The following is an 18385-nucleotide window of genomic DNA, read 5'->3' on the forward strand; positions in this document are numbered from 1 at the left end:
CTCTTCTCGATGAAGTGCATTTTCCTAGTTTTAGCTAACTCTCATGAGAGGAAACATACAGTTAGCATCCCTGCGGGCAACCGCTTCATACAGTCATACAGCCCTGTAACAGGCCCTTTGGTGCAGGTTGACCATGCAGGCCACAGTGCCTACCTGAGATAGTCAATTGTCCATGTCTTTCCCTATCTATGTACCTGTCCAAAGGTCTCTAGTAACTCATTCCACCTACCCCTCACCCTGTGTTCCTCAGGTTTTGTTATTTATCCTTCTGGGATGCAGAGAAAGGGGAAAATGCTGTCAGTTTGTCAGCCGGAAGTGATTGCTTTATGTTCAGTGATTATGCAACGGAGGCAAAGCCACTCAAGAGTACGTTAGTTTTATGGTTAATGAAAACATACTAAAGGCAGCTTTTTAGTCAGTACTCATTTTTGATTTTGACATCTCTGGTGATGGTTTACTGCATGGAATTGTGGAAAATAACGTTTGGCGTGTTTGGAAGTTTTTTCCTCACACACAGCTTTCATCGTCTGAAGAGCAGACTTCATGTTTCACTTGTTTTCTTCGATGCCTGATGCGTTGAAGCACGCTGGACCGACGCATTATCTCCATACAATCTCTCTCTGTTATTTTAATGATGAAGTACAGAGTGATTGCACCTAAGATTGTGGAACTAAAATATCCAAAAAAAACACCCCAAAGTACTGTCTTGAATCCTTCTGTGAGTTTTCTTGGATATGGTGGGAGCTTTTCCATTTCAACAATGAGTTCCAGTTCATCCCAGTTGATTTCCAGAGCTGAAACAGAATAAATCACCAGAATCAGATTTAATATCACTGGCATCTGACATGAAATTTGCGGTACATTGCAATACATAATAATAGCAACTGTGATTTACAGTAGATATATATATAAATTTAAATTAAATAATTAGTGCAAAAAGAGGAATAAAAAGTAGTGACATAGTATTCATGGATTCAATAAGTGAATCATTGAACTAGTCGGGTGGGACAACAACTACAGGTCACGGGTTAAGGGTGAAAGGTGAAAAGTTTAAGGGGAACATGAGGGGAAACTTCTTCACTCAGGAGATCATGAGAGTGTGGAATGAGCTGCCGGTGCAAGTGGTGTATGCAACTTTGATTTCAATGCTTAAGAGAAGTTTGAATAGATATACTGATGGCATGGTGTGGAGGGTTATGGTCCCGGTGCAGTTCGATGGGAGTAGGCAGTTTAGCTGGTTCAGCATGAACTAGATGGGCTGAAGGGCCTGTTTCTATGCTGTATCTCTCTATGACTCTAATAAATGTACAAATCAATAATCAATAAATGTATATGTACAATCAGAAGACATTCAGCAGGTGAGACCACACGTGGGAAGAAAATCAGAGTTAATGTTTTTGGCCTGAGACGTTTCATCAGAACCCAAGCACAGAAGCAGGGGATAAGGTACAGAGAAAAGAAGGATGAGAAATGCAAGAATGATTTAGTGACTAGCAAGATATGAGTACAGAGTGAAACGTTCATAAGAGGAAGCTTAAGGTAAACAATTATTCCAGTTTTTATTGTTAGTGGTTTTTACTATAATTCCTTTGGAGCCAAACCAAATAATTAATTCCACAGAAAATTCCAAAGTCGACATTTATCAAACCATTTTTGCAGCCTAACCACCTGGGTAGAGAAAATACAATGATTGCCTACGTCATTCAACGTGGCACACAATGACGATGATGTATACTCCTTTGGGGAGTATTTGGAGTACGATGTACAGTTGTGTCCATTCTGTTACTGGAAAGGCGCGGTTAAACTGGAAAGGCTGCAGAGAAGATTTTCATGGATGTTACCAGATCTAGATGATCTGAGTTATAGAAAGAGATTGGCCAGGCTAGCTCTTCACTCCTTGGAGCAGAGGAGAAAAGTTTAGAGTTATGAGAGGTGTAGATAATATGGATGGTAACAGTTTTTTCCTCAGGTTAGGGAAGTCCAAAATTATGGGCACAGATTTACTAAGGGGGGAAAGATTTAAAGGGGACATGAGAGGCAACTTTTTCAGAGGGTGGTGAGTGTATGGGACAAGCTGCTAGAAGAAGAGGTTGTGACACATGAAAGAAATGACCTCCCTCCCATACTCTCATCTACCTTCGGGATGAGAATCAGGTTTTTTATTATCGACACACTGTATGTCATGGTATTTGTTATTTTGCTGGAGCAGTACAGTGCAATACGATACGTTACAATAAGAAATAAAAAAGTAAGTAAATAAAGCAAAAAAGAACAAATAGTGAGGTAGTGTTCATAGCTTCATGGACTGTTCAGAAATCTTTTTGTTCTCTTTATTTACTCTTAACTGTATTATTAATCTTTTTGCAGTTATCAAAGGACTCATCCATCTCTGATCTCCTGAAACCAATACATGTTTCTTATATTATTTTGTCCCGAGCAAGGATGGCCAACCGTTTTTATGTCATTGATGCCTACCACTAACTGAGGGGTCCATGGACCCCCAGTCTAGAGCCTTAATATCTATCTTCATGCGAGGTTTTCTGTCATGTCAGATTTAGTCTTTGCCCTAACAGGAAGAAGCTGCCCTTGGACTCTTGGTAGCAATAAAGCCTCCAACCTGCTACTTGTTCCTTCTCCTTTAAACAGATTCACCCAATCGACCTTTGCTAGATACTGCTTCGTTCCTAAACGATTAGTCCTGCTTCAGTTTAGGACCATAATCTGTCAACTTGTCTTATCCTTTTCCATCACTGTCTTTAAACTAATAGAATTATGGCCACTCGAACCAGAAAGCTTCCTGACCTCCACTTGTTACTTACCCTGCCTTTTTCACCAAGAGGAATGCAGTTTCCCAAGTTGGCCTCTCTATATACTGACTCAGAAGTCTATATATTTCCCAGACATACTTCTCAAATTCTGCCATGTCCATAGGATATCCAATCAATACCAGGAAAATTAAAATCTGCCACTGGTACAAATCTATTATTCTCATACGGGGACATAAGATACTTTCTGCAGATGCTTGAAATCTTGAGCAACACATGCAAAATACTGCAGGTTGAGCAGCATCTCTGGTGGAAAATGCATGGCTACCAGTTTCAGCCAAGACCCTTTATCAGGATTCTTACAACCGTGAACTATTTCTCTACACACCTGCTCCTTATCTTCCGGCAGACAATTATAATACAGACCTGATAGAGTGATCCTCCCTTCCTTCTATCCACATGGCCTCACTGGATAATCGCTCAAGAATGTCAACTCTAAAATATTTTAGGGACTTCCACTTCCCTTTGCTCTTTCTAAGTTGCATAAACAAATGGATAATCCAATAGTTAAATATACTTTATGAATATGGTTTCAATTTCGAAAATTCTTTGGGTTGAATCAATTTATTCTGGCAAGCCCTATTATATCTAACAACAGGAATTCTGCAGATGCTGGAAATTCAAGCAACACACATCAAAGTTGCTGGTGAACGCAGCAGGCCAGGCAGCATCTATTGGAAGAGTTTCAGTCGACGTTTCAGGCCGAGACCCTTCGTCAGGACTAACTGAAGGAAGAGTTAGTAAGAGATTTGAAAGTGGGAGGGGGAGATGGAGATCCAAAATGATAGGAGAAGACAGGAGGGGGAGGGATGGAGCCAAGAGTTGGACAGGTGATTGGCAAAGGGGATATGAGAGGATCATGGGCCAGGAGATCCGGGGAGAAAGACGGTGGGGGGACAGAGGATGGGCAAGGGGTATAGTCAGAGGGACAGAGAGAGAAAAAGGAGAGTGAGAGAAAGAATGTATGCATAAAAATAAATAACGGATGGGGTATTAGGGGGTGGTGGGGTACTAGCGGAAGTTAGAGAAGTCGATGTTCATGCCATCAGTTTGGAGGCTACCCAGATGGAATATAAGATGTTGTTCCTCCAACCTGAGTGTGGCTTCATCTTTACAGTAGAGGAGGCCGTAGATAGACATGTCAGAATGGGAATGGGATGTGGAATTAAAATGTGTTATATTATATATTATATCTATCTATTATATCTAACTTTTTTTTCAACCCTCCATTATGGATCAAGCCTATTTGGTTTGGAAAACCAAAGGTATATTTCGATTTTATGATCTATTTTTGGATAACTGTTTCATGTCCTTTGAACAATTATCTAATAAATATAATTTGCCTAGATCCCATTTCTTTAGATATTTACAGATTAGAAACTTTTTAAATACTGTTCTTCCTACCTTTCCGAACCTATATCCAACGGATATTTTGGAAAAAAATTTAGATTTAAATCCTTTTCAGAAAGGTGTAATAGCAACTATTTATAATATAATTATGAAAATACATCCAGACTTATCTAATGAAATTAAGAATGATTGGGAAAGGGAACCTAAGCTTACTTTACCTATTGAAAAATGGGAGAAATTTCTCCAATTAGTTAATTCTTCCTCTATATGTGCTAAACACGCGCTGATACAGTTTAAAGTAGTACATAGGGCCCATATGTCTAAGGATAAATTAGCTCGTTATTACTCTCATATAAATCCTGTATGTGACAGATGTCACTCTGAGATCGCTTCTTTAACTCATATGTTTTGGTCATGTCCTTTTTTGAAAAATTACTGGAAAGGTATCTTTGATATCATTTCAGCTGCTTTGAGTATTGATTTACAACCTCACCCTATTACTGCAATTTTTGGTTTACCAATGATAGAACCAAATAATTTAACCTCTTCAGCTCGTCGGATGATTGTATTTGTTACACTAATGGCTAGAAGATCCATTTTGCTGAATTGGAAAGAGATTAATCCTCCCATTACATTTCATTGGTTCTCTCAAACTATGTTGTGTTTAAATTTAGAAAAAATTAGAAGTGTCATTTATGATCCTTCTATTAAATTTGAAAAGACTTGGAGGCCATTTATTCAACACTTCCATAAGATGTAATTTGACCTTTTCCTAATCTATTCTATTACTTTCAACTATATGGAGGGAGGAGTGGAGTTAATGACACTAATGCTCCTATTTGACGTAACACAACAGCCCATGTCTTTTTCTTTTCTTTAGTTGATTAGTATTGTTTAGATTAGTTTCCTTTTTGGGGTATTTTGTTTTTTTTCTTTTTTCATGCTACTTCTGCATTTTTTTATATTATATTCGTATTTTGCAAGATTTTGGGAGGTTTAATATCTGTGTGTTAACTGAGTTTATATTTATATATGCTAATTATTAACAATGTAATCCCAATAGCTTTGTATTAATACTATGCTATGTTTAATATTTTGATATTAATAAAAAAATTGGAAAGAATGTCAACTCTAAGCACTGCTATCATGTCCCCCTCTTATCAACAATCAACACCCTATGAATCTATACGGATTACAAAGCATAGGGTTTATCATTTAAATTTGAACTTACCTTCACTACGTTTTTCTCTGTTTTGCTCCTTAACTTTGATTTCATCATCTGTCACAACTAGTGAGGAATGGGCATGTTTCAATATTTTACCATATTCTTCAATATTCTTTTGCACCTCCAGGGTTTTGTCTTGGTTCATGTTCTTTCTCATTTCTGGCAAAAGGAGACAGATTGTAATGATCTCAGTGGCTTCCAGCTTTCTGCATGTGGTTTTCACTGTGCTTATTTCTTATAAGACATGATGCATTGTGAAATTATGAGACATTATAAAACAGATTGACGACAAAATATAGAGTCCCTACAGTTGCCTTTGTTAACAAACCTGCCCAGGTAACATTCACATGCTGAATTAGCTTTACTGATATTACGTTATGTAATCGCCGGGAGGGAGATCTGTCTGAGATACCAAACTGCTGGTTGTGGGCTGTAGTTCTGATGGACTCTGGATCAAGGACACCTTGGGGCTTCTGGTGTTGCTTGCATGGTGGGAGGGTCAGTCCTTCTGCTGGCTCATGCGGGTTCAATGCTTTAGCTGCTACTTGCATGAAGGGAAGAGGCAGGGGGCTTCGGGGCTTTGATGATCTATCATTCATTCTGTGGGGTTTCTTGTCTTGTGAATGTCTGTGAAGAGTAAGAACTTCAGGTTGCATACTGTACACATACTTAGAAATTAAATGATCCTTTGAACCTTTGTCGCTATTTTAGAATTCAGTTGTTTATTGAAACATTCTGTTGTTAAACATCCAGGCAGTGGGTCCTGCTGTCTCCAACTCTGGTTCTGAAGGCCCTGGACATCTCCAGCTTCCTCCAACTCCATGTTGAAACCTTTCTCATTGCCACTGTGCCCCTGGGCTCCCTTTCACCCATCATGACTCCCTACCAACCGTGGGTCTCTCAGACTCCCTCATCACCTCTTCATTCCTCACAGCCTACACCTTTCTCCATTCCTACCTTCCGTAAACACCCCAACCCTCACCTCTCCTTCAACTGTCTTCGCCTCCCACCTCAGATCCCAGGTGTAACCTCTGTTGTATCTTCAGGATCCTCTCCAAGTTTCCTCTCTTTGGGGCAGAAAGATCTGTCCTCAGCAAGGGTCTTACCTTTGACCCCTTTGCTTGCACCTCAGTGAGCTAGCCTACCCTGCAGCAATGACCCCTTCTCCCATCTCTAGCCCTCCTCCTCTTCTCGAACACCCCCATGTGGTTCTCCGTTTGCTCTAATCTGTACATATTTAATTGCCAAAAAGAGAGCAACAGGCTCGACTTCAGCGCTCTTCTCTCCTCCTTGAACCTTACTCCCTGTGAACACACAGCCCTGCACTCTGTCCACACCGATTGCAACATCACGCTCAAACTGGCAGACAAGTGATTGCTGCTGTAGTTTGATGGACTGACCTTCACATTGCTGAGGCCAGGCAGCAACTCTCAAACACTTCTTCGTACTTAACCTTTGAAGAGAGCCTCACTCTGTATCATCAGGCCATAGTTTCCTGCATCATCACCAACCTCATCTACTCTGGAGATCTCCCATCCACAGCCACTAGGATCATAGTTCCCTTACTCCCGACTGTTCACTTCTACCTACCACCCAAGATTCACAAAACTGAATGCCTGGGTTGGCCCATTGTTTCTGCCTGCTCCTGCCCCACTGAACTTGTGCCTATGAATTTAGATTTCATATTATACCCCTCGGTTCAGCCTTTCCCATGTACGTATATCTGTGTCACTTCACAAGCTCTTGATTACTTCAACAAGTGTTAGTTCCCTGTGTGTGATTGCCTCATTCTCTCCATGGATGTCCAGTCCCTATACACTTCTATCATGCATCAAGAAGGCCTTAAAGCTCTCCCCAACAACAACAGACCTAACCAGTTCCCCTCCACCACCACCCTCCTCCATCTGGCAGAATTGGTCCTCACACTCAACAATTTCTCTTTCAGTTCCTCTCACTTCCTCCAAACTCAAGGTGTACCCATGGGCACCCACACTGGCCCCACCTATGCCAGCCTTGTCATTGGCTGCATAGAACAGTCCATGTTCCAAGCCTTCACTCTTGATTCAAGAGCCAAGAATATTTAAGGTCATTTCCTGTACCCTAGTGGGAGTGCACACAGGAACTTAGTTTATGAATTTATGCACTTATTACTTTAGACAATAAAGGTACTTGTTGGTAAATACAGATTCTCTCTCTGCCAAACTGGTTATTGTTGCTAAGCCGTCACCATTGATCACAATCCTCCTCAATCCCATTCTCCTGTCTTCTCCCCTTAAACTTTGATACATTTAATAATCAAGAAACAATCAACCTCCACTTTAAATATACTAACTGACTTAGCCTCCATAGCTGTCTGTCGCAAGGATTTCCAGAGATTCACTGACCGAAGGAGGGCACAACCTAAAGAACTTCTCCCTTATCTCTGTTCTAAAGGAATATCCTTCTATTCTAAGGCTGTGTCCTCAACTCAGACTCCCCAGTGATTGGAAACATCTTCACTACATCCACTATGTCTAGGCCTTTCAATCTTTGATAGATTTCAATGAGATTCACCCCATTCTTCTAAACTACAGTGAGTACAGGCACAGAGCCATCAAATGCTCTTTATATATTAACTTTCATCCCTAGAATCATTCTCATGAACCTCCTCTGGACCCTCCCCAATGCCAGCACATCCTTTCTTAGATAAGGGGGCCCAAACTGCTCACAATATTCCAAGTGTGGTCTAACCAATGTCATATAAAGCCTCAACATTACATCCTTGCTTTTATATTCTAGTCCTCTCGAAATGAATACTAACATCGCATTTGCCTTTCTTGGCACCAGCTCAACCTGCAAGTTAACCTTCAGGGAATCTTGCACAAGGATTCCCACATCCCTTTGCAACTCTGTTTTATAAATTTCCTCCCCATTTAGAAAGTAGTCTATATGATTATTCCGATCAGCAAAGTGGCCAAGTGGTTAAGGCGTTGGTCTAGTGATCTGAAGGTCGCTAGTTCGAGCCTCCGCTGAGGCAGCGTGTTGTGTTCTTGAGCAAGACACTTAACCACACATTGCTCTGCGACGACACTAGTGCCGGGCTGTATCGGCCCTAGTGCCCTTCCCTTGGACAACATCGGTGGCGTGGAGAGGGGAGACTTGCGGCATGGGCAACTGCTGGTCTTCCACACAACCTTGCCCAGGCCTGCGCCCTGGAAACCTTCCAAGGCACAAATCCATGGTCTCACAAGACTAACGGATAGCTACTAGCAAAGTGCAGGACTATATTTCTGGATTGCTACCTATACCATGCGCTACTGAGGGTAGAAACGGGATAATTTAGCAGATACATAGGTGGCTGAGTAGCTGGTACAGGGGGCAAGGCTTCATGTTCTTGGACCATAGGGATCTCTTCTGCGGGAGGTATAACCTGTACAAAAGGGATGGGTTGCACTTGAACCCAAGAGGGACAAATATTCTCGTGGGCAGGATTGTTCGAGCTGTTGGGGAGGGTTAAAACTAATTTGGCAGGGGTGTGGGAACTGGAGTGAAGGACTCAGGATAGGGCTAGTGGTAAAAAGGCAAAGACAGCATGCAGTCAGACTGTCAGGGAGGGCAGGCAGATGACAGGACAAAATTGTAGCCTGCATTGTCATTGTTCAGATACAACGGACAACCAGCAGTATTATTTGCAGTGTTCTAATTTTATCTGTCTTTCATTTAAATACATAATGTGTTACTCTGTTGAATAACAATTTGTGTTTTTTATACCTTTTTAGCTATTTCCATGAAATGTCAACTAATTGGGGCAGCAGCTTAAATGGGCCAACATGCAACTAATCATTGCACATGATTCATGTCCATCTATCCTCTATCTCATCACGATCGTCGTTATGTGCCATGTCGTATGATGTGGATGATCATGGTCTTTGACCATGATTGCTCCTGGCAAATTTTTCAACAGAAGTGGTTTGCCTTTCCCTTCTTCTGGGCAGTGTCTTTACAAGACAGGTGTCCCCAGCCATTATCAATACTCTTCAGAGACTGTCAGCCTGGCATCAGTGGTCACATAACCAGGACTTGTGATATGCACCAGCTGCTCATACGACCATCCACCACCTGCTCCCATGGCTTCTTGTGACCCTGGATGGTGGGGGGGGGGTGTGTGTGACTGAGCAGGTGCTACGCCTTGCCTAAGGGTGACTTGCAGGCTAGCGGAGAGAAGGAGCACCTTACACCTCCTTTGTAATGATGTACCTCCAACCCACCACCCAGATCTTTATAAAAGGAAACGTTATAAAAATTAATGCAAACACCCATTTCAAATGTAGTCTAAATTTTGTAGTCACGTCAATCCTGTTTCAGAAAACAGCTTACCCTAATCTTGATGAAGACTCAAAGTTTAGGGTTGGTGGCATGGTAACATAGTGGTTATGCTACCTGGTTCAATTCCCACTGCAGCCTATAAGGAACGTGTACATTCTCCATATGAGAGTGTGGGTTTCCTCCGGGTGCTCCGGTTTCCTCCCACAGTCCAAAGATGTGCTGGTTGGTAGGTTAATTGGTCATTGTAAATTGTCCCGTGATTAGACTAGCGTGAAATTGGGGGATTGCTGGGTCACGTGTTTCTCAAGGTCTGGATGGACCTGTTCCACACTATATTTCAATAAAAACATCATCATCGTTGTCGTCGTGGCTATCCCTCGAGATCGAGGATGATGGTCTTCGTTCTGAAGAAGTGGCCCACAGAGTGAAGACGCCTGTGTGTGTATTTGTTTAACATGTACTTGATGTTGCACTCCAAGAAGCACACGATACTTCACAAATCAACCAACTGATTCCAATGGCACGGAAACCACGACGATTGGAGCTGATGGATTTGTTGCAGCCTTCATCCGCCTTCACAGCCGTTCAGTTCGAAGTAACTTCGTCCGCCTGTTCCACTGTTGAGGTCTTTGTTGGATTGTTCTTTGTCAGGAACCTCACCCTCGACCTTACCGCCATGGGTGACATGTTATTTATAAAATATAAAAAATACATATTTTTTAAGATCTTGCTCAACATGCCCCCCTCTCACCTTTAATTGACCCACCTAGTATAGTCATTTCGACCCTCGGGAGAAGTTACCAGCTGTCTGCTCTATCTATGCCTTTCATAATCATATAAACTGTTGAGCATGAAGGAATTAAAATATGGAAGAAAACATCGAACTTAAATTGGTCAAGAACAATGAAATAGCTCCAGACAGCATCGCTCTTGAGATCACAGGACCACACAAGCTTCTCCACCACGACAAGGTGACAATTCATGGATAAAAACATTATAGTGAAGACATCTTCATTTTATTAATCCAAGTTCTAGTATTTTAGATAATACACAACCAAATGCATACTTGATTCAGTTTTGATAATAAACTATGATCATTGAATGAGATTACTGGTCAAATATGCATTATTTATTAAAATTACCTTTATCTACGTCTTCCCGACCAACCTGTCTCAATGCTCGTGACAGCCGATCCCAGTACATACTGTCACCATCCATTCTCAGCCAGTTGATCAGAATTCCCTTGCAGTCTTTGAAATCGGCTAAGAAGCAGACCAATAAATGATGGAAAAACGGATTGATTACACTCTGTGGGATGGTAAGTTGTAGTTCTGAGCAGTTCTGAATGCGCAGTGATATTAACATGGTTCAGTCTCTGAATTCCTCATACATTAAATCCCACCTTACTCCAGTCTAGTTCAAGGGTGGAAGTTAATGCCTAATCGTTAATCGTTAACCATTTTTAAGATTGTGGGAAAGCAGCATCTCCCTTCTATTTTCTCTTGAAACTGAAGATTAGTCCCAATAGCTGAGCAGGGGAGAGCACAATTCACACACAACATCAGTCTAACCCATAACCCTGGTTTGACGGTGAAGCTTAGACACTGGGATGTCAGGATTCAGCGCAACGTGGTGGTGGATTGAAAACCGGAAAAGGTTTCTGCACATGGCGGCTTCTCGTTTGCTGCTCCAAAGGAACGGCCTCTGTGTTCGAATGCTCTCTCTCTCTCTCCCGTGATGCTGTTCGAGGAGGTTTTGGAACTCTGCAATTTCTGGAGTGGACTGTAGATCAAGTTGGACTCTCTCAGTTTATGTTCTTATATCTATATTTTTGCCCATTCTTTGTTATTGCCCTATGCATGATTTATTGTTTTTTTTGCAAGGGGGTTGGTGATGTTCTTATTGCCATTTGTGAGATTTCTTGATTTTGTGTGTTGGGGGGGATGATGTTTCTCTTTGAAAGGGTTTCATGATTTTCTTTGTTACATGGCTGTCTGAAGAAGAATCTCAGAGTTGTATACTGCATACATACTATGATAATAAATGTAGTTTGAACCCTGAACCTTGGACCTTGAAGGTGACATTTTTGGAACATCAGAGGGCATTTTGCCTTACAGCAACTTCAATGCAGCAAAACACACCAAGGTGCTTTCACTGGAAATTTACTGTACTGTGCAAAAATCTTTGGCACATACAGTATATACGTATCTAGGGTGCCTAAGACATTTGCATTGTACTGTCGTAATTTTATGTATTGCACTGTACTGCTGCCACGAAAAAAGCAAATTTCACGACGTATGTGAGTGGTGACAAACCTGATTCTGATATGGGTGTCTGTTGTGGACTGAGAGTGGGAAGGGGGCAGGGAGAGGGATCATAGTTGGGACAAGGGGAAGGGAAAGAGGAGGGAGTGGGAAACACCAGAAAGACATTCTGTAATGATCAACAAACCAGTTGTTTGGAATCAAATGACCCTGTCTGGTGTCTCAGGGATGAGTGTTTCTACACTGGAGCCAACACCCGCCCCAAGCATTCCTTCTCTGCCATCTGTCCCACAGCCCTCACGCAGTGCTCTAGCTTCACGATTCTCGACATCCTTTACTCTCACCAGATCTACAATCCAGCTCTCCACTTTATGTTGACAAATACAGTACTGTGTAAAAGTCTTAGGCACCCGAGCTTTTTACTGCATATGTGCATTAAACTTTTGCACAGTGCTGTAGATTGAAAAAGTACCACAACATCACAGAACTATAGAACATTTACAACCATAAGAAGGCTGGTTAAATAAGAATACCAATTCCACCTTCCAGTGCTTAGTCCATTGTTATGCAGGGCCAGAGGTCCTGGAAAAAAATCCAACAACTTTTTAAATCTGTTCAGGATTTCTGCCAGTAAGAGGCAGTTTCCTACTATCCCCTGTGGAGGAGGGAAAGATCTCTTACTTCCAATCCTTCTGTCATATGGTTTAAACACCTTGCTCTTGTCCTCCATTAATTAATATCTTTCTACAGCTGTGAAATTGCTCAGAATTAGTACACCAGAAAGGCATTCTGTAATGTCCATGGTTGGCAAGGAGGATGGTCCACTATGTGGTTCTTTGACTCATTTCCAGTCATTTACCTCCCACTGCCTCTTAAATGTCTTCAATATCGGTCCTAACCTTTTCCCCTGGCACTACATTCCAGGCATCAATAATTGGTATTTATATTTTTTAAAAATCTTGCTCGACATGCCTCCCTTGAAAGTTCTCCCCTCACCTTTAATTGACCCATCTAGTATAGTCATTTCGGCCCTCGGGAGAAGTTATCAGCTGTCTACTCTATCTATGCCTTTCATAATTGTATAAACTGTTGGCCATGAAGGAATTAAAATATGGGAGAAAACATCAAACTCAAATTGGTCAAGAACAATGAGAGCAGACAAACTCACCTCGACAAATGTAGTACTGTGCAAAAGTCTTAGATACCCTAGCTATGTATATGGGCCTAAGACTTTCGCACAGTACAATAGATTGAAAAGGTACCACAGTATCACAGAACTATAGAACATTTGTCTTTGTTCTTGCCATGTGCTTGAAGGAATGGAGGCTGCCATTTTGTGAAGCATCTCTGTAACCTCTATTTTGTGAACTGTTTGGTGAACTGATTCTTCCTCTGGGATAACTTAATTGGAGCAATTGAAGAAGGAGCTTCTGCTATTGATCTACGAAATGTGTGATCATTCTCAGATAAGCTGTGTATTGGGTACAATGACAGGTTTGCAGAAGTAATCCTGTTACCTCCACTCAGTGTCTGGGTCACCCATTATAGGTCAGTCAGATGACCTCAAGCCAACAGGAAGGAGGTGCATCATTTGAACTGATAAGAAGTGTTTAAAAGTAAGAAAAGTAAGGGGGCGGGCGAGAACTCTAGAGACTAATATCACCAGGAAGAACCCCATAGCAGGGGCTGGGAGAAGAAGGATCAATCGGCTGGCCAACGGAAGATTGTATTTTGGTGTTATAAATTGGACAAGTGGTCTGAGTGAGTATTGGTACAGAGGGAACAGTAGAATTGATGTTTTAAGTTGTTTTGCCTGGGTCAACAAAATTATTTTGATGTTTGTGTAGAGGCAATAAAATGCAAGCTTTGGTTAATTAAGAGTCGAGTAGTGAGTTTCCATCGATGATCGGCCAGCACTTCTATGCAGCCTCCAATGCTCCAGAGAAAACAATCTAAGCCTGTTTAAGCTCTTGCAGAGCACATTCCCTCTGATCCAGCCAGCATCCTGGTAAACCTCTTTGCACTGTCTCCAAAGCCTCCATGTCCTTTCTATAATGGGGCAACCAGAATTGAAAGCCTACCCAAAGATTTATTAAGCTGTAGCATAACTTTCTAACTTTTGAACTTAATGCCTCATCTAATGCCTTATTAGGCAAGTAAACCACACGCCTCTTTTACCTGGAAGGTGGTGGGTGTCTGGAACATGCTGCTAGGGGAGTGTTGAGGCAAATGCAATAGCAACATTTAAATAGGCACATGGACAGGCAAGGGATAAGGATAATGACTGTGTACAGGTAAATGGGATTAGTTTAGTTTGGCATCAATGGTCTGTACCAACATATTGGGCTGAAGGGCCTGTCCCTGTACTGTGCTCTTGTATGTACAATGGGCCCTCAGAAATCCCTGATTTGTTCCTCAGTGAACAATTAGCTCTTCAAAATGGATGCCTATAGGAAATGTATTACAAAATATTCAACTTTAAGTTAGCAAGATCTTGTTTTTTACACTGATACCTTGGACACCAAGATGGATTTTTTCAGTCATCGTTCTTAATTAATCGTGAGCTTCCAGGACAGATTTGTAAATTTACTTACTGATTTCTCTGCGTTTTCTAGTCTTGAAAAGATTGTCATTTTCTTCTAACATGTTGTTAAATTCCTGAGTAATGTCCTTCTCCGGGTTTGTCAGCTTTGTGTATAAAGCCTCACATTCCACAAAGGTCAGCATGTCTGCAATTCGACCCATTTGGTGAATTCCTATATTGTCTGCAGCTGAGGGAGAAAACGTGTTTCTATCAGTGAATGAAATAAGATTCAAACACAAGGATATCTGCAGATGCAATAAGATGAAATAAGATTGTTAGTTTTCTGGTGAACGCAGCAGTTCCCGTGTTTGTGAAATTCCAGCACCTGTAGATTTCCTCGTGTTTGCGCTGCTGTGTTCACCAGCAACTTTTATGTGTGTTGCTTGAAATTTCAGCATCTGCAGATTTCCTCGTGTTTGTGTTGTTATTTTTCTGCTTCATTTGCTGGTGTGTTCACTGCATCAGTGACAAATTTCACCTCAGATAGTTAATTTGCTGACAAAATATAAATGAGGTCAGCAGGGCGACATCACAACCCCTCTGCCCTCTGGTATTGACTGGGTGTGATTTTCACACTCTCTGCATGGCTTTTCTCTGCCTGTACAAATGTCAGTCTCCATCTCGAAGACACTTAGATTGGTAGTGTTGGAATTGGTTGTTTTTTTTATTACTTTTTGTTAGCTATTAGTTGAATTAATGCAAGGCTAAGATCATAGTTTTAATCACAGTTTCTTTCTTACTGACATAATTTGTGTTTTTAATCACTTGTATCTTTAACAAATACTATTTTTCACAGTATGTAATGATTTGTCACCACCTACTAGCAGAAAGCCAGTTATGTATACCTTTTTACCTTTTGGTTGCTGAAATGTTAACACATTACCCACATGATGTAATTGTATAGCTTTTGGCTGATTTGTTGGCATGTGGCCAAGTGGTTAAGGTGTCGGTCTAGTGATCTGAATGTCGCTACCTCGAGCCTCAGCTGAGGCAGCGTGTTGTGTCCTTCAGCAAGGCACTTAACCACACATTGCTCTGCGACAACACCGGTACCAAGCTGTGTGGGTCCTAATGCCCTTCCCTTGGACAATATTGGTGGTGTGGCAAGGGGAGACTTGCAGCATGGGCAACTGTTACCTGGAGTATAAAGTGAGATTTTTCAAAGGTGCCATCTCTTAATTGAACCTACTTTTTATCTCTACTTTGCTTGTCAGCTCCTCACTTAGTTTCTTGGCTCTTTTGAAAGCGGTGGACCTTCAGGAACCAGTTTGACCTATTCTGTACTAGGGACAGTCATAGGGTTGTACAATGGAGAAACAAGGCCTTCAGGAAGCAGTCTGACCTATTCTGTACTAGAGACAACATCTCATTTTCATCTTTAAAATCTTTTTATTTATATATAATCTTCTACAGCTATAAAATACAAAAGTTCAACAAATTAGTATATATATAATTAATAAAGCTGAAGAAAAAAAACTTCCATATGTTAATTTAAAAAAAACTATGTAAGAAAAAGAAGGAAAAAAGAGAACCCCAACTAACTAAAAAAAACCAACTAACTACAAAAAAACCCCATTAGGAACCAACACTCAGAGGAATACATCTTACAATCATCTGTATATGCTGGCATTTATAGCGAGAAGATTCGAGTACAGGAGCAGGGAGGTACTACTGCAGTTGTACAAGGCCTTGGTGAGTCCACACCTGGAGTATTGTGTGCAGTTTTGGTCTCCTAATCTGAGGAAAGACATCTTTGCCATAGAGGGAGTACAAAGAAGGTTCACCAGATTGATTCCTGGGATGGCAGGTCTTTCATATGAAGAAAGACTGGATGAACTGGGCTTGTACTCGTTGGAATTTAGAAGATTGAGGGGGGATCTGATTGAAACGTATAAGATCCTAAAGGGATTGGACAGGCTAGATGCGGGAAGATTGTTCCCGATGTTGGGGAGGTCCAGAACGAGGGGTCACAGTTTGAGGATAGAGGGGAAGCCTTTTAGGACCGAGATTAGGAAAAACTTCTTCACACAGAGAGTGGTGAATCTGTGGAATTCTCTGCCACAGCAAACTGTTGAGGCCAGTTCATTGGCTATGTTTAAGAGGGAGTTAGATATGGCCCTTGTGGCTACAGGGGTCAGGGGGTATGGAGGGAAGGCTGGGTTCTGAGTTGGATGATCAGCCTTGATCATAATAAATGGCGGTGCAGGCTCGAAGGGCCGAATGGCCTACTCCTGCACCTATTTTCTATGTTTCTATGTTTCTATATATAAAAGATTTAAAAAAAACAACCACCAAATCACATCTATATAACATAAAATTGGAAGGAAATCATATAAATTAATTCATATTAAATGATAATATTTGGCAAAAGAGCCCCACCTTCTCTCAAAATCGAATCGGGGATCAAAAGTTCTACTAATATTTTCCAAACTAAGACATAACATTACTTGGGAAAACCATTGAGTTAGTGTAGGAGCAGAAGTATCTTTCCACTTCAATAAAATAGCTCTTCTTGCCAACAATGTAACGAATGCAATTACGTGTTTTTTTGAAAATGAAATACCTTGAATATGATACGGAACTATTCCAAATAGAACTGTCAATGTACTAGGTGGTAAATTGATTTTCAAAGCTTTAGAAATTGTAGAAAATAAAGATTTCCAAAAAGATTTCAATGAGGGACATGACCAGAACATATGTGACAGAGTAGCTACTTCATTTTTACACCTATTACAACAGTTGTCTATATTCAGAAATATTTTGGATAGTCTCTCCTTTGTTAAATAATAACGGTGACCAATTTTAAATTGAATTAAACAATGATTGGCACATATCAAAGAAGAATTAACCATTTTCAGAACTCAGAACCAATCTTCATTAACAAAAGTCATATTAAGTTCTCTCTCCCAATCTTGTTTAATCTTTAGTGACAGGTTATCTTTTTGTAGTAAAAATAAATTATAAATTCTACAAATGGAACCTCTCACTAAAGGATTCATATTCAAAATAGTATCCAACAAATCAGATTCTTGCATATATGGAAACATAGAAACATATTTTTGTAAAAAATGCCTAACCTGAAAATATTGCAAGATATGTGTATGAGAGAGAATATTTGCTAATTAACTCTTCAAAAGTCATCAATCGACCATCACTAAATAAATCTGCAAAAGAACAAATCCCCTTATTTCTCCATAAAAGAAAAATGGGATCAGTAATTGAAGGTTTAAATAGCAAATTTCGAAATACAGGGCTAGGCAATTTAAATTGTTTAAAATTAAAAGAGTTGCGAAACTGAAACCAAATCCGTAAGGACTGTTTAATAACAGGGTTGAGATTTAAATTGGGAATTTAAGCAAGTTGTAAAGGTAATGAAGCTCCTAATAATGAAGTTAAATGAAATTGTTTAATAGCTTTTAATTCCAAATCAATCCAAACTGGTTTTTTTGGCTCTTATCGAGCCAATATACCCAAAAACATAGTTGTTGAATATTAACAGCCTAATAATACAATCTTAAATTAGGTAGCGTAAGTCTACCATTTTTGGGGGATTTTTGTAAATGAAACTTATTAACTCTTGGTTTTTTATCATTCCAAATAAAGGACGAAATAGTAGAATCAATTTGATCAAAAAATTTTTTAGTTAGAAAAATAGGTGTATTTTGAAAAATATATAAAAATCTAGCTAAAATCATCATTTTCACGGCATGAATACAACCTATTGAAGAAAGTGTAGGAGGATTCCATCTAGAAAGTAATTGTTTCATAGAGTTCAATAAAGGAACTACATTAGCTTTATAAAGATTTTTTTTTTGTAATAGTAATACCCAAA

The 18385-nt window shown here is 40.4% G+C and overlaps 1 protein-coding gene across 6 annotated transcripts in view; it reads right to left on the reverse strand.

The window, feature by feature from the left end:
* Positions 1–376: 376 nt before the first annotated feature.
* Positions 377–18385, reverse strand: part of LOC134355877 (transmembrane and death domain protein 1-like) — a 41255-nt gene continuing 23246 nt past the window's right edge. For all 6 annotated transcript variants that reach the window (XM_063066392.1, XM_063066386.1, XM_063066391.1 and 3 more), the window contains 4 exons: positions 14564–14740; positions 10848–10967; positions 5407–5559; positions 377–794 (listed from right to left, as the gene is read on the reverse strand). In XM_063066392.1, the coding sequence (XP_062922462.1) occupies positions 508–794; positions 5407–5559; positions 10848–10967; positions 14564–14714 (711 nt within the window). In that variant the 5' untranslated portion in view covers positions 14715–14740 and the 3' untranslated portion in view covers positions 377–507. The remainder of the gene's footprint in view (positions 795–5406; positions 5560–10847; positions 10968–14563; positions 14741–18385) is intronic.

The sequence above is a fragment of the Mobula hypostoma genome, chromosome 13, assembly GCF_963921235.1.
Source record: "Mobula hypostoma chromosome 13, sMobHyp1.1, whole genome shotgun sequence".
NCBI lineage: Eukaryota > Metazoa > Chordata > Chondrichthyes > Myliobatiformes > Myliobatidae > Mobula > Mobula hypostoma.